Below are 16671 nucleotides of genomic sequence, written 5' to 3' on the forward strand. Positions count from 1 at the left end.
ACAGTTGCTTGAAGTATTACTAGTTACAAAACAAAGAAAGTTAAATTTTGAGGTGTTTGGGCTATAGGTAGGCAGCTGACAACAAAACAGGGAAAATAATTCTACTACAGATTTCAAATGATGCCTGTTGATAGTTTTAGACTTAGATTAACGGGGGCTAGTGGTCTGCTAAGAGCGCATTTTAAAGTTTTGATAATCTCAAGGATGCTAGGGTCACATACATGTGGGCAACAAATGGCATTCAGAGAAGTAAAAATAGCCCAAGATAATTAGGCCCCAGTCTGCAACTTTTTAACTCTCCATTTGGCCTTGTAGAAACTATACCACAGGTACAGTCTCTCTCTTCTCTCTGCCTTCTGGGAACTTTAATTCACACCTCTTAGGGTTTTTGTTTGTTTTTGTTTTTGTTTCTGAGACATGGATTCTCTGTGTAGCCTTGGCTATCCTGGACTCGATTTGTAGACCAGGCTAGCCTCGAACTCACAGTGATCCGATCTGCCTGCCTCTGCCTCCCAAGTGCTAGGATTAAAGGCATGCACCACCACGCGCGGCCACACCTCTTAGTTTTTAGGTCCTGAAACTCCTATAGCCGAGAATGCATTTCAACTCCATATTTTCCAGCAATCCCAACTCCCAAGTTATGGGATTACAGGAGTGTGATACTGCACCCAGCTTTGAATCAATGTTTTTAGCCTTTGTTATTCTGTCATGAAATCACTCTTTAGGCCAGGCTGGCCTCGGACTCACAGCGATTCCCCTGCCTCTGCCTCCCTGAGTGTGCGCCACCACACCTGGCCTGTTTTTGTTTTTGTCTTAAGACAGAGGTTTCTCTGTGTAGTCCTGGCTATCCTGAAACTCGCTTTGTAGACCAGGCTGGCCTCAAACTCACAGGGATCCACCTACCTCTACCTCCCTGAGTGCTAGAATATTCTATCCTAGAAAAATAGTGAATGTATCAGCATTAAGCATGAGGTTCTGCCTGCCTTGTCTGTTACCGCTGGCCTTTTTGTTGGTTCTGTCCACTACTGAAAGCCAAGCATTCATTCCGTGACCACAGACTTAACGACCTCTCCTTGTCTGAGGCAGTATTATTTGAGCAGCTTTACCGACATACTTTCTTTGCACCCACTCCTATACACTTCTTCCCCTCTTCTGGTCTCCACCTTCATGGAAGACTTTTGCCAGCTCCGGCCAACGCTTCTCCAAATGGAGTCCGTCGCTCTACACCTTTTATGTCCGAGTGGTGTATTTGTAGTTATGGTTCCCCATCTATGGTTTGCCTTTTCATTTTTCTTAATAAAACAGAGCGTTTTAATTTTTGTCCATGCTGTGTACATCTGTGTACACGTGTGTGTGTGTGCACATATGTGTGTGAAGGTCAGAGGTCAACGTTGGGTGTGGTTCCTTAGGAGCCGGCTACCTTGTTTTGAGACAAGGTCTCTCCCTGGGAACTTACTGATGAGCTAGACAGGCTGGCCAGCAAGCCCCAGGGCTCCTCTCGTCTCCACCCTCCCAGTGCTGGAGTTACAGATGCACAGACACCAGGCGTAGTTTTCTATGCCAGTGCTGGTGATGGGACCCGTGTTCTCATGTTTGCAAGGGAAGCACTTTGTCTTAGGGTCTTTGTTGCTATGAAGAGACATCATGACCACGCCAACTCTTTTAAAGGAAAGCATTTCATTAGGCCTGGCTTATAGTTTAGAGGTTTAGTCCATTGTCAGCATGGCAGGAAGCATGGCAGCGTGCAGGCAGACACGGTGGTGGAGAGGTGCTGAGAGCTCTACATCTGGATTGGCAGGCAGCGGGAAGGGAGTGAGCCACTGGGCATGGCTTGAGCTTTTGAACCCTCAAAGCCCCCCCCCTGGCTACACACTTCCTCCAACAAGGCCACGCCTCCCTGTGAGCCCATGGGGACCATTTTCATTCAAACCACCACAGGCTTTACCAATTGAACTATAGCTCCAGCCTCAGAGCTTTTAAATTTTTGACAGTTTCAAATTTACCAATTCCAGTATTTACTTTGTGTGTGTGCCATTTGAGGTGTTTGTTTTGTTTTGGTTTGGTTTGGTTTGGTTTGGCGCCTGGTGAAGGCACAATGTTTCCCTCTTGTGCGTTCTTCTAGAAGCTTTGTGTGGCTTTCACAGGCTTCAGAATAAATTCTGAGTGTCTTGTCACACGGCCGTTAGGGTCTAGCCTTTTCTATCTGGATGAACAGTTCTTGTCGTTCTCCATTCCCCAAGTTGCTTTGTGCTTTAAGTCCACATACTGGTGCCTGTGGGTTCAGGGTGAGGACAGCCACCAGTGAGCAGGTGGGTGGGGTTGGCTGATGCTTCCTGGAGCTCCTTGGGTGCCCAGGGCACTGGAGGCCCAGGGGCACTGTGGGTCAGGGTAGTCTGGGTGGATCTGTATGCTTCAGGGAAGCTGTGGCTGTGAAGACTACACGTTTAGGGCTTGGAGAGAGAAGGGGAACGCTGGACGTCCAGGGGCCTGTGCTGCCTGGAGGGACGACGCGGGGTACACTACAGGCATGGCCGGTGGGAACCCAGCAGATATTGGAGAGAGGGGACAAAAGACTAGGGAGACCTTGGACACTCAGTGTTTGGTATGCGCCTATGGGGACGATTGGCATCAAAAGGTTGCCAAGAGAGAAGCTGGTGTCAGGGAGAGCCATCGAGAATAGAGGAGACCTTGGGGGACTTCCTCCAGGCAGGGGAGACGATAGCCACTGAATAAAAGCCTTGGACATGGTGGAGATAATGGGGGTCCAAACCTTCTCTCTCCACACATTAGAGGCATTACAGAGAGGATCAAGGCTATCAAATTCAGGCCAGGCATGGAACCTTCTGATGCATCTACCTCTGCCTCCCAAGTACTGGGACTAAAGGACCAAGACAACCCAGGGCAGAGGCAGCTGGGCCTATATGAGTTCAAAGCCAGTCTGGCCTACATAGTGGGTTCCAGGCCAGCCAGGATATATACGTCATACCTTTAGTCCCAGCACTTGGGAGGCAGAGGCAGGTGCATCTCTGTGAGGTTGAGCTTAGCCTGGTCTACATAGTGACTTCCAGGACGGCCAGTGCTATAGACTCTGTCTTAAAAACAAACAAGCAAACAACTAAACACTACCCAGAGTAGCCTGGGGCAGGCAGGCAGGGAGAAGGAAAGCAGCTGTGGGGAGGGCTGTTGAAGACTCGAGAAAAAAACGGAAAAGAAAGCTGAGAACTATAGGGACGGGAGCCGAGTGGGCAGAGGCAGGTGGAGATGAGTCCTCCTTCTATGTGTCTGCTGTCAGGATGGAGTGACTATTCTGAGCCACTGGCCCTTTCCTCTGACTTGATGTCTGTTTCTCTTTTGCAGATTTAAAACAAGGAATCCCCCAAGATTTGTCTTGTTCCCCCAAATTAGACAAATACAAAATAGCAAGACAGTTAACAGAAAAGGCCATCAAGGTAAATGTGTTTTGGGGACTCAAGGGTGGGTGTACTAATTTTTTTTTAATGGAAATTATTTTGGGATTTCATCTGGGTATTGGCCTGACTGGATGACTTCCTCCTCTATGGAGATGGTACCACTATCACTTTTGACTTTGTCTGAGTCTCCTGTGTAACCCCTGCTGGCAGCCAGCCCCTCCCTGTGCCTTGTGAACTTACACAGCCATATTGTTGGTGGTGGACATCCATATGACTTCCCCACCAAAGGGCAGTTTGGCAGGGCCACCTGTCCCACATATCTCCTGTGGGTACCAGAACTTAGCTCCAGGCATCTTTTGAGTATTCTCCTGGGTAGGGTCAGATCTTCCAGTGGGACAAGGTTAGGCATCTCTGTTGCCTGGCAACATGAATTCATCTATAGAAAACAGCACCACCGTGTCTCTGTCCGGCATCTCTGTGTTGGAAACTGGGCTCAGCTTATCTCTCTGTGCATGTCCCTGTGGTGGGATCTGGGCTCAGTTCGAGTTTCTATCTTGGGTGCCTGTGATAAGGTCTGAGTTCTGGCTATCTGTTTGTGTCTCAGTGACAGAGTCTGGGCTGTGGTGGCGGTTTGGTGGCTGACAAAGATCTCACTTAGGTCCAGTGTCAGGCTGGCCATCGCTCACTTCCTGGGTGTATCTGCCACCAGCTGTTTGGGAGTCAGAGGAAGTTTTTACAGGCTTTTGTGGTTCAAGTCTCTGTTAGGGACACTCTGCTGAGGTTAGAACCCCAAGAGATTCACTGTTCATCCATCAGAGTCCACTGAGTCAGGACCTCAATGACATCTCCACCGTTATCATGTTTGTAGGATGATGACAGTGATTGTGGTATGATGTCCTGTCACCTTGCTGGTTTAGAGTCCTGGGAGGGTGTCCTGCATGCGTGGCCCATCGGGTCTGTATGTCTGCTGCAGGACTCCAGTGGCGCTAAGACACTCCTCCTGCCTGATCCCAGCTGACCCTGCCCTGCCCTGCCCTGACCCCACTAGTGACTGAGTACAAGCCACATCACTGCTTTCACCTAGCAGGTAGCTTGGAGTACCCACAGGAATATCAGCTTCCCCTTTCCTCCCTCACCCTACCCCGCCCCCACCCCCGCTGTGGCTACATAAAACACCAGAGGCTTCGTATTTCATTAAGAAAAGAAGTTTAAGCTGGGCATGGTAGCGCACGCCTTTAATCCCAGCACCTGGAGGGCAGAGGCAGGCGGATCGCTGCGAGTTCGAGGATAGCCTGGTCTACAAAGAGAGTCTAGGACAGCCAAGGCTACACAGAGAGACCCTGTCTCGAGATACAACAAAAACAAAACAAAACAAGAAGAAAAGAGGTTTATTTGCCACTCAGTTTTAAAGGCTAAAATCCAGAGCTTGAGCAGCTCGGCCCACTTGGCTGTGTCACATAGTGGCAGGTGGCATCGTTGTAGGCGTGTAGGAGGGAAAAAACATTTGGTAGAGGAGATCAGAGGGAGAAGGGGACCCAGCTCTTGCCTAACTACCTGTTCACTGTGTGAGAGCTAGCTCACATTTACCCTTCCTCAGGCGTGTCCCCACTCAACCCCCATGCTGGTGACTATGCCACGAGCACACAAGGCCTTTGGGGACATGCGATGATCAAGGCCTATCAATGACCATTCCTTCCCTGACTTTCTCTCAGCTGGATAGACTGAGGTGGATAGTTTCTTTCTCCCACCAGCTGGCACCTACCTTCTCATCCACACGAAGCCATCTGTCTCCCAGTGGTGACCCAGAGCTTCTGGGCTCGCCCTGGCCCTTTCTGTCATTCTGAATGCAGGCACCCAGAGCTCTTCTTTATGATTTTTTTTAAAAAGATTTATTCAAATGTATTATTATGTATACAGAGCTCTGCCTGCATGTACATCTGCAGGCCAGAGGAGGGCATCAGATCACATTATAGATGGTTATGAGCCACCATGTGGTTGCTGAGAATTGAACTCATGACCTCTGGAGAAGCAGTCAGTGCTCTTAACCGCTGAGCCATCTCTCCAGGCCCCCCCCCTTTTTAATTTTAAGATGTATTATTTATGTATTATTACGTATACAGTGTTCTGCCTACATGTATTCCTGCATGTCAAAAGAGGGTATCAGATCACATTATAGATAGCTGTGAGCCACTATGTGGTTGCTGGGAATTGAACTCAAGACCTCTGGAAGAGCAGTCAGTGCCCTTAACCTCTGAACCATCTCTCCAGCCCCACCCATAAGTCTTAGAAACATGAAACACACTCTCTTTGTCTTTGTGGTGCTTTTGCTGTGTTAAAGACACCATGACTAAAAACAACTTGGTGAAGAAAAAGTTTATTTCATGCTACAACAGGCTTGTAGTCCACCAACTAGCTAAGTCAGGGCAGGAACTGAAGGCAGGAACCTGGAGACAGGTCCTGAAGGAGGCTTGCTACTCACTGGCTTCCTCCTGTGCTTTGCTCAGCCTGCTTTCTTATACAACCCTGAAGGACTGCCTGTCCAGGGGTGGCACCACCCACAGTGGGCTGGAACCTCCTTCATCTATTGTCAGCCAAGGAAATGCCCCCATGGGCCTGCCCAAAGGCCAAGCCAGTGTGGGGATTTCCACAACTGAGGTTCCTCTGCCCAAATGACTCTAGCTTGTGTCAAGTTGACATAAAACTAGCCAGAGCACTCACTTTTCCATAAAAGAGGGCCATTCTGGGAGTCTTATTCTCTAGACCCATAGGCATTGCATAGCACTGTATCCCCCCTGTATTCCAAGCCCATGAGTGGGGGCCATCATGACAGCTGACAAGAAGTTGCTGGCTTTCTACGATGTACGCCCAAGAATGTGAGTAGGTGTGAAAAGGTGATTGGCTCTGTAATCCAGAGCTGACAATTAACATACATGTGCAGCAACTGTGGGGTGTCTTTGAAGCTCCCACACATGTGTAAGCACACACACACCCACACCTTTTTTTTTTTCTTTTCTTTTTTTCTTTCTTTCTTTTTTTTTTTCAAGACAGGATTCTCTGTATTAGGCTTGGCTGTCCTGGACTCAATTTGTAGACCAGGCTGGCCTTGAACTCACAGAGATCCACCTGCCTCTGCCTCTCGAGTGCTGGGATTAAAGGCATGTGCCACCACACCCGGCCACACATCCTTTTTGCATTACTGAAAGACACTCCTGTGCTCTCTGGCCAGAGTGTCGTTCTCCCATGGTGTGATCCGTCCTAGATCAGACTCACCTCAATCCCCTTGTTGCTGAGTGTGTCAGTTAAAACATAGCTGTTTTCAGGAAAAGAAGATTTTCTCCATCTATGGACACTACCCTGTCATCCGGGCCGCACTGCGAAGAAAGGGCTGGGTTGAGAAGAAGTTCCAATTCTTCCCCAAAGTCCTTCAGAACGTTGAAGGCGAAGGTAAAGGGCACAGGGGTGGACTGTCAGACTCGCCTCATCCCATGTAGGATTGTTGATGCATGGCCCAAAAAGTCAGCCATCCTAGGTGTGGTGTCCCTACCTATCCACTGGCATCTGTCTGCATTGTATCCACCACCCGCTCAACGCCACACATCCCGAGTGGCTGCACTCCTACCGTGGTACCACTCACTTCTTGGTGTCCCCATGACCACACTCAGCCCTAGCCATTCTTCCTCCAGGTCCATCCCCCCACCAGGGCCATTCCTCGGGTTCCCAGAGTTCAGACTGGTCCTCCCTAGACTCATGCCCCAGTCTCTTCTGTCTCCCACCCTGAGAGTCATCTGGCCTCCAGTACCCCCCTCAGTCCTGACCTAGCACAACCTACATGGGATGCTATGCAAGATTCTGGGGGAAACGGGCACATATGGCCTCCACAGCATAACCCTCAAGCGGTTATCAAGCTTGAGGCTTGATAGACAAGCGGCGTCAACGTCTTCCTCTTGTTTTGTTTGCAGATAATAAAGGCACTGAGACCAAAGAAAATCAAGAAATCGCCCTGGAGAGATTAGACGATATCCACGATGTGATGGTAGGCCCCGTGGCCTGGTACCCGGGTGGAGCAGGGCCTTTGTAAGGCACAGCATCCTGGGCAGAAGTGAGACTCCATATGAGGACATGAGCCCTGGGGAATCTGGCTTCCTTGTAGCCTGCAACCTACACTGACTAGCATCAGTGAAGGCTTATAAGACTGTGGACCATGAAGTCCTGTGGCCTGTGGGCAAGGCCATGGGGGCATTTCCTCTACTGACAATAGATGTGGGAGGACTCAGCCCCCACAACTTAGTGGTGGGGGCCGGGGTGGGGCATACATTTACAGGATGGAGGTAGAAAGGGCCTGACCAGTGAGTAGATGGGGTCTCCTGTAATGCAGCTGTTGTACTCCAGACACCCCTAGCCTGGGTCTTCTGAAACTCTCCTATATCTTCTATAAAGAGGGGGGAAAAATGTTAGCCATGGAGTGGAAGTTTTTGCAGTACGTGTAATTTAAAAGATCAGATATACAGGATGTCTGTGTATAAGATATCATAAATCAGTGCTAAAAAAAAATAATAATAAAATAAAATAGCTTGCAGGTGGGCCTGGAGAGATGGCTCAGTGGTTAAGAGCACTGACTGCTCTTCCAGAGGTCCTGAGTTCAATTCCCAGCAACCATCTATGGTGACTCACAACTATCTATAATGTGATCTGATGCATACTGTATACATAATAAATAAATCTTTAAAAAAAAAAAAGCTTGCAGGTGGTTGTAAGGACATTAGGTTTATGGAGTTAATCCCATTTTTATAGCCAGCTGTACACTTAACCTAATTTATTATTCTGTGAATACCAGATCCTGAGCCCTTCCCTGGCTCTGTACAGTGGGGAAAAGCTGCCTCCTAGGGGTTCTGGGAGAAAGCTTCCTCTGGACCACACTCCTGGGTCTAAGAACACCACAGTCACCTCCGATCAGCAGATAGCACATGTCTAAGCCTCACATAGAGTAGGAAGAGTTCAAATTCACCTTCAGCCCCAGGTTGAGAAAAGCAGCTGGTTTCTGGGCATCAGACACCCCTTGTGGTTGGAGTTTGTCCCCGTACCAACATGGGTGGCCCTCAGGAGTCATGTCACCTCAGCTAAGACGGAGCGTACAGCCGTTAGCCGTCACAGTGTTGGCCGAGCTTCTGTCCCACTCCCAACCCTCAGCCGTGCCCCAGCCTCCCAAAGAAGCAGAGCCCTCCTTGAGTGCTGGTTGATAGACGGCTCTTCTTGCCAGTCCAGGTTGGTAAAGAACGAGATGCCATACCTCCTCTGGACTATCAAGAGGGACGTTGTGGACTACCATAGCCTGACCTGTGACCAGATGCTGAACCACTATGGGAAGACTGCATCATTTACAACCAAGGTGGCCTGACGGGAGGGCCTAGGGCTCAGGCTGAGTGGGTGGGCCATCTACAGCTGGGAGAGCCACAGGGATTGGTCTATGATACAGGCTCCTCCCCAGGACACCCACCACTTCCTGTCCCGCATGCATGCCCACTTGCACCCCATTCCCCTCCCCCCTCTCCCTCTCTCTCAAACATGGATCCTCGGTGAGGCTGCTCACTGAGGTCCCCAATGCACTGCTCTCTCTCTCTGGAGATTGGACTGTGTCTGAACATGAGGAGTCTGCCTTGGTACGTCCAGGCCAACCCCAACACCTTCTTTCCACGTTGCTATGGCCTCTGCACTGAGAGCGAGAAGCAGGAATTCTTGGGTGAGTGACCAGTGACCCTTCTGAGGCACCACACTTCCCTGGGGAAAGGACTACCATCTCTGCCCCACTTAGTAAGGGGCCAGGCCAGAAACTTCCACAGGCAACGTTGGTAGTGTAGGAGGAGGTACCTGAGTCTGACAGAAGCTCTAGAGCCCAGTGTGAGGCCTCCAGCAGCACTGGCTCAGAGCAGCACCACCTACTTTCCAATCTCTGTGTGGAGAAGCTGCTGCTCAGAGCCTGGGCTCGCCCAGAGCTTAGGCCTGCAGGATGCACAGCTGTGCCGCTATGCTTATGTGCTGGGTAAGTGCAAGTAAGACCCCTCAATAGAGGAGGGCTCCACTCTAGATGGTCCAGGATGCCCAGAGAGACTCCTTAGATTCCTTAGACGATCCTGGCACTGTATCAAGGGGACTCCTGGGAATTTCCCTCAGGTCTCTGAGGGGCTGTGGGGGTCCTCTGAGGAGGAGGGGGAAGAGAACCCTGGCTGGAAGGAAGAGCTGACGGGACTGGGTGTGAGGAAGGAGGCCCATGTGGCATGCTCTGCTGCCGTTCTGCTCTGGGTGGGCAGTGGGAGCGAAGCCTTGCCTTTCTTCCAGATGATTTTCGGCGCACAATGGCTTCCAGCATCCTCAAGTGGGTAGTCAACCAACAGAATTACTACAGCAAAGTCAAGAGCAAGAGTAAGAAAGAGGAGGCCAAGAATGGTGACCCCAGCCCCAAGAAAGGTACGCATCTATGGGGAGTGGAGTCTCCTCTGGTCAACGGCAGAGGTCTTTAGCTGGTGAGGTGGAGTCTCTATGGCTGATGGACGGGCTTGGTGGGAGGAGATAGCAATGCTTCCGGTTCGTCTCTGATTCTCACAGCCTATCTTTTGTTTTGACTGTAGGCTGAGACCTAGGTCATCCTATTTGCACAGCATATCAACGCCAGGCACCCTTGTCCTGTGATCATACTAAATCCTGTGCCCCAGGTGCACTATCTAGGCAGGGGCCACTGCTGGGACCCTCCATATGGTCCCCGGAAGAGGACCACAGTAATGGCAGTTCTGTGTGATATAGGCACACAAGCAGACATCTGGGTTTAAGGAGATTTTTGGGTTTTGTTGTTTTTTTTTTTGATGTTGTTGTTTTGTTTTTAGAACAGTTTTAGGCTAACAGCAAAATTGAGCAAAAGGTACATTGGTTTCCTATCCATCCTGGTCCCTATGTACCCTGCTGTCAATGTTCCCACTCCAGAGGTACATTTGTTTAAACTATTAGAAAGTAAACTTTGGTGTGTTAAACATTTTTAAAGGATGTATTTGAAAAATAACTTGTTAATAAGGCAGCTTCAGCCGGGCTTGGTGGCGCACGCCTTTAATCCCAGCACTCGGGAGGCAGAGGCAGGCGGATCGCTGTGAGTTCGAGGTCAGCCTGGACTACAAAAGCGAGTCTAGGACAGCCAATGCTACACAGAGAAACCCTGTCTCAAAAAAATAAAATAAATAAAATAAGGCAGCTTCAGGCTGTGGGTAGAGGCTTTTGCGGCTGGATGGGAGTTGGTTACAGCTGCACTGTCCAGGTAGGGACAGTCAAGACATGTGACTAAGGAGCCCTGGCTGTGTATGCTTAGCTGAGGTCATTCCTGCAGCTCCCGGCCCTTTTCCTTGTCTCCGTGGTCCTAGCCTTTTCAGGATCTCTACAGAGAGGACCTCACAGTATGCAACCTATTCACACTGGTGAGCTTAGCAAAGGCTTTCGAGTTTCATCCATGCTTGCTGCTTTATGATCAGGGCTCCGTAGTTCACAGTACCGATGTGTTGGGCTATTTATCCATTCACCCACTGAAGGCTTTTCTCTTTCTTTCTTTCTTTCTTTCTTTCTTTTTTTTTTTTTTTTTTTTTGCTTTTCGAGACAGGGTTTCTCTGTGTAGCATTGGCTGTCCTAGACTCGCTTTGTAGTCCAGGCTGGCCTTGAATTCACAGCGATTCGCCTGCCTCTGCCTCCCAAGTACCGGGATTAAAGGTGTGTGTGCCACCACCGCCCGGGCACTGAAGGATTTTTATCATGGGTAAAATGGTTACAGAGCTCTAGGTCCAAGTTTTCACAGGCATTGAAATAATACTTCAATTTATTTGAATAAATTATAAAAGAGCATGATTACTGGATGTTACAACAATAGCGCATCAAGTCATCAGCACATTTTTTTCCAGGACAAATCCCAAGGTGCCAGTGTTCTGGGTTTTGAGCCTTGTCTAGGTCTGTAGGAGCATCACACTGTTGCTGTCGTTTGTAGCTCACTAGTGATGTGATATCAAGCATATTTTCCTACGTCATCAGCCAGCTGTTCATCTTCTCTTGTGATGTGTCTGCTTCCTGAATTAGGCTGCTCCATTTTCTTACTAAGTTTCAGGAGTTCTTTGCGGACTTTGGTAGTGTTTCTCTGTGGGATATGTGCGGATATGGCCACCCCGTCTTTGGCTTGTTTCCTCATTCCATTGAAGATGACTTTCGTACAGCAGATACTTTTAATTTTAGAGTTTGATGAAGCGAGGTCACCAGCAGTTTCTTTCCGGACCAAGCCTTCAGCGGTGTATCTGAAAGTAGTCAATGGAAAGCTCTAGATTTTTCATCAAAGAGTCTTGTGGCTTCTCATCTTGCGTTTACACATATTATCCCTTTGGAATTCACTTTTTTGAGGTTGAGATCTGTGTCCAGATTTGTGTTTTAACGATATGTGTGTGTGTGTGTGTGTGTGTGTGTGTGTGTGTGTACAAGGGTGCAGGTACCCACAGAGGCCACAAGTGCTGCTCTCATTTGAAGCTGGTGTTACACGCAGTTGTGAACCTCCTGACACAGGTTCTGTATGCTAAACACTGGTCCTCTTCAGGAGCAGTCCAGGTGTATGTAGGCCACTATATGAACCCTGGGTATTGTTGTGAGATCCTGGGGGGCCTTCAGCCATAACGACACCGAGACCTTTTACTATTTCAAAGCACAGGCCTTAGCTAGGCAGACTCTCAACTAGCTCATCTAAGTTAACCCGACCACCTAGTCCCATCCAGCCAATGTCTCCTCTAACGTTTCTTGGTTTAAGGGATTCCCTCTTTTTTCTTCCCAGAATTCCTTTCTCTCTCCCAGGTAGTCCTTCCTCCCTCCCACTTCTCTCTCTGCCCGGCTATAGACTGCCAAAAACTTTTATTATCTAATCAGGGATAATTCGGGAGGCAGGGTTTATGCATGAGAATTTGCTCATAGGCCAGTAAGGATCTTAAGAGGGCAAGCATTTAATAGTTGAATACACAGTAGCTCCAGATCAACCAACAGCCTTGGTATTGGAGGTGATTGTCCATGTAGCCCCTCGGCTGTTACTGTTTTCTCTCTATCTGCTGCTCTTTCTATTTCCATTGTTTCCCTCCTCTCCTTTTCCATCTTCTGTGGCACTGCTGTCAGAGTTCACTTCCACAGCCACGTTTTCCTACTGCCATTCATCCCCCCCCCTCTCTCCAACTTTGGAGGGATTGGTTTTGTCTTTTACTTCGCTCCTTTGGAAGATAGGAGTTGGTTGTTTAGATCAATTTTTTTTAACATAAGAATTCTCACCTGTTGAAGCTAGACATGCCACATTCATTTTTAAAAAATGATTTGTGTTCTGTGAATGTCCCATGCCTGTTGTATTGTCTGCAACTGCCACCTAAATGTAGCACTCTTGCTTTGCAGCATGTTCTGTGAGCCTGTACCCATCACATCACTCCTTAGTGCCATGCCTCTACCAACACTGTGCTTGAAGCCCCCAGCTGTCTCCTGTCTGTGCCACAACCCTGCCAGCTCCCTGGGAAACCCACAGAAACCCCACAGCTGGCCAAGGAGGAATGTCAGCCTACTGGCCATATTCTTGAGGCCACTTGAAGTTCACTTTCAGCCTCTACTTCCTGAGACTCAACAGTGGTCCTGAGTCACAGAGTTGAGAACCCTGTGTAAGGGTTCAGGTTCCAGGACCTACCAATGCCCCCTATGTGGTCCAGGGAGCTCTGTAGTGATAAGAATTGGCACTCAGGGCAGCTCCAAGTGCTCACAGGTGTCAGAGAAACACAGAGTACAGGGACTTTGATCAGAAAGCATGCTTTTTATGACAATTCAAAAATACTGTTGTTAAAGTAACTTTTATTCATCTGATGTCATGGTCTTGGGAGGCTTGCCTCTCTGCCTGCTAACCTAGACCTACAGTCTAACCTAGGCTTAGAATGCTTTCAGCCTCTGAAACTTACTGCTGAAAAAGCTTACCCTTTCTAGCTTTTTCTTAACTCTGGCTGGCTCTTCTCAGCTTCTCTGGCTCAAACTCCTCTCCAAGCTGACTGATTCCATCTGGCTTCTCTCAGCTCTCACTGAGTTGCTCTGCTCGCCCTCCGACTTACTCTGACAATCTGTTCTAACCTTCTGGCTCCTCCTTAGTCCCTGGCCCATTCCGTCTTCACCTGTGTCTATTTCATTTTTTCTTCAGCCTCTCTTTGTAAAACTCTCCCAGTAAACACTGCCTCTGAATTCCATGGACTAAACTTTCAGGAACTCACTCCATTGTACGACTTCTCAATTTACTCTCAACTGAACTGCCTGACCACAACTGACTAGAACTCAGAGATCTGCATGCCTGTCTCCTAAACCCGAGGATTAAAGGCGTGTCTGTACCTGGAAGCTCAGCAAGAGCCCAGAGCCCGAAGCCTTCCCTTGAGCGATTCTCTCTAGGAGCGTCTCAAAGTGGAGTGATGAACAGCCAAAACTATCCCAAGTCTCCAAAGTTGGATCACACAGACCTAGGTCTTTGGATGTGATCTCTTGCCAGAGCAGCTATGTTCTGAATTAAAATGCCTTTACATGCTGTCTCCTCTCTGTTATGATAGCCATATCCAGTTTCAGAGTGTGAGCTCCTGATAGCAACTGTAGTGCTAAACAGAGGTGCTGTGGTGGTGAACAGGGGAGGAAGTGTAGCACCAGGGGAGAGATGGTAGGAATGTGAGGCAGCCTCTGTGCCCCCGGTGGTGATCACGCTCAGTGCATGTGTGTAGGCTCAATTTTCTTAACAAATATATTTTATTATGAACTTATTAACCGAGAGTACCTCACTTATAACCCATCTAACCTAAACAATAGGAAAAAGAAGATTAAAGAATATAATAATGAAACTATAAGGATATCAGTTTCAAGGAATGATTCTCCTGGTATAATCAGCAGGATTTCTTCTGCTGGAACCTGGAGTAACCATAACCCAGAACCTCAGCTGGAGCCCAGAGCCCCGAAGCCTTCCCTTGAGCAGTTCTCTCTAGGAGCATCTCAAAGTGGAGGGATGAACAGCCAAAACTATCCCCAGTCTCCAAAGGCCCCGCCTCTTGTTTTTGGCTCATATTTATACCTCTTCTCAGCATTTGTTCAAGGATGTTTTTCAGCTGCTTAATAACCAATCACGGTGGTTGGACTTCTAAGGGGGTAAACATCACCTGCTCTCTCACAAGTCTTTTTCTCATCCCCTACTTGTGATCTTAAAAAAAAAATGTTTATCTTTCCTTCATCTCCCCCTTTCTATTAAATAAAATGAACTATAAACAACAAAATAATTATAAGAATTATCCATTAAGTCACATTTACAAGGACCAGTCCATTTGTAGTTAACAATTTTTAAGAAATTATTCCACTATGCTACTGATTCTTATCCTAATGTCTAAAGTTTTTTTTCACTAAAATTATATTAGTACTATGACTATCTAGTCTTCAACCCCATCAGAGACCTCAGAAGAAAAAACTATCTAATATGAAGGAAGTGCAGGCAAGCAACTTCCAAAAGTATTGACAGGGCAGAGAGCTGACTATCTGGACAGTCACAAGTTCCTCTCCATCGTCAGGGCATGCAGTCCTTCAGCCAGCCGGCCCAAGGCATCTGACAGACTGCTTCTGCACTGTCACAAGTTTCTCTCCATCATAGGTGCATCCTGCCTTCAGCCAGCCAGCTCAAAGCATCTCACAGACTGCTCTGAAGCAGGAATCCTGAAGGACTGGCCCACCTAATCTCTGCAAGACTGGGCAGCCAATTTCTCAGTATCAGGCTTGATCATAGTGCACGGTCAGTCTGTCATCAGCAGTAGAGATAAGCAAAGTTCCTCAGACCAGTGGCTATCTGCCACTATCGTTTCTTGATGCCTGCATAATTAGACTGGAGGTGCTGCCAGGAACAGATATGTCTCTCTGTCATAAAAGCCCTTTATTATTAAATGCCATTTTCTGTGGATCTCTGAAGTGTTTGAAGACCATCTATCTATTCTATCCGTCATCCATCTATTCCTCTGAAAACATATATAAAAAACTAAGTAAATCTTATTCTATAATTAAGTAATTTAGTATCTAGTAAGATTTATGAGTGACCAACTACCAATTTCTATCTCCGACCATCCTGAACAAGTTTTAACAGTTACTTTTCACCTTTTCAAATAAGCTGTACGTGTATGATACATTAAATACATGTTGAACAAAGTGACCTTAAGTTTCTACCAACACATGCGCTTGTATTTCAGATCCTGAAAACAATGACCTCAAATTCCAAGGCCTCTCGGGACATCTTGTAGACATAGCATGCAAGGTGTGCCAGGCCTACCTGGGACAACTGGAGCACGAGGACATCGACGTGTTAGAGACCAGCACTGAGGCCTTGTCTGAGGCAGAGTGGAATGATCTGACGCAGCAGTACTACCTCCTGGTTCAGTAAGACGCCACCCCACTGCCTTGGCGCGAGAGGTGTCACCATGCGCACACACTGGGATGCGTGTCTGGGTGCCGGAGCACCTATCTGGGTCCTGAGGGCACTCGCCTTGAAGTTGGGATGTTTGTCAAGTGTCTGGGCATCTGTCAGGGTGTTAGGGTGCTTATCTAACTCCTGAAGCACCTGCCTGAGGTTGGGATGCCTCCTGAGTCTTGGGATACCTTCTGATGTTAGAGCACCTGCCTTGGGTATTATGAGTGCCTATTGGCTGTTGGCAGGTACCCGGAACCTTCTGTTATTTGTTGAAATCCTATGAGTGCCTTCTGGAGATACCATTCATTTTGTGCCTTCCCGGATCCTTCCGTGCTTACTCTCACTTGGACCCACAATAACCCTGTTAAGTTTGTACAGCTCAGGGCCTGGAAGGCTCTGGGTGATGGATGACAGTGGGCAGAGGTGCTTTCCGGGGCTGGTCACCCCTCACTGCCAACGCCCACAGGTTAATACTGCTTCCCTACTGACCTCTGGCCTCCCACCCCTTATGGTGACCACCAGCAAGAAAAGAGGACACCCTAGAGGGGACAAAGTCAGGCAGGCAATGCTAGATTCAAGGGTCTGTGGTGGCCCCCACATACCGCCCTGGGTGTTTCATGCCTTGGCCCTTCTCTCCCTCCCTCTGGTTATCAAGCGTGTTCCTCCTCTTCTCCCCCTCCTCCCTTCCTGCCCTCCCCTTCCCCCTCTTTTTTGACTTATATCTGTCATCCACTCAGGAGGATGAGGCGAGAAGAGCCTGAACTCAGG

The 16671-nt window shown here is 48.4% G+C and overlaps 1 protein-coding gene across 1 annotated transcript in view; it reads left to right on the top strand.

The window, feature by feature from the left end:
• The window catches only part of TTLL8 (tubulin tyrosine ligase like 8), a 45961-nt gene that overhangs the window by 16211 nt on the left and 13079 nt on the right, over positions 1-16671 (top strand). The window contains 7 exon segments of the mRNA XM_084803203.1: positions 3358-3449; positions 6731-6854; positions 7370-7443; positions 8668-8796; positions 9033-9147; positions 9744-9872; positions 15686-15872. Coding sequence (XP_084659329.1) covers positions 3358-3449; positions 6731-6854; positions 7370-7443; positions 8668-8796; positions 9033-9147; positions 9744-9872; positions 15686-15872 — 850 coding nt within the window.

Source organism: Acomys minous (genome assembly GCF_964271855.1).
Source record: "Acomys minous genome assembly, chromosome: 12".
NCBI lineage: Eukaryota > Metazoa > Chordata > Mammalia > Rodentia > Muridae > Acomys > Acomys minous.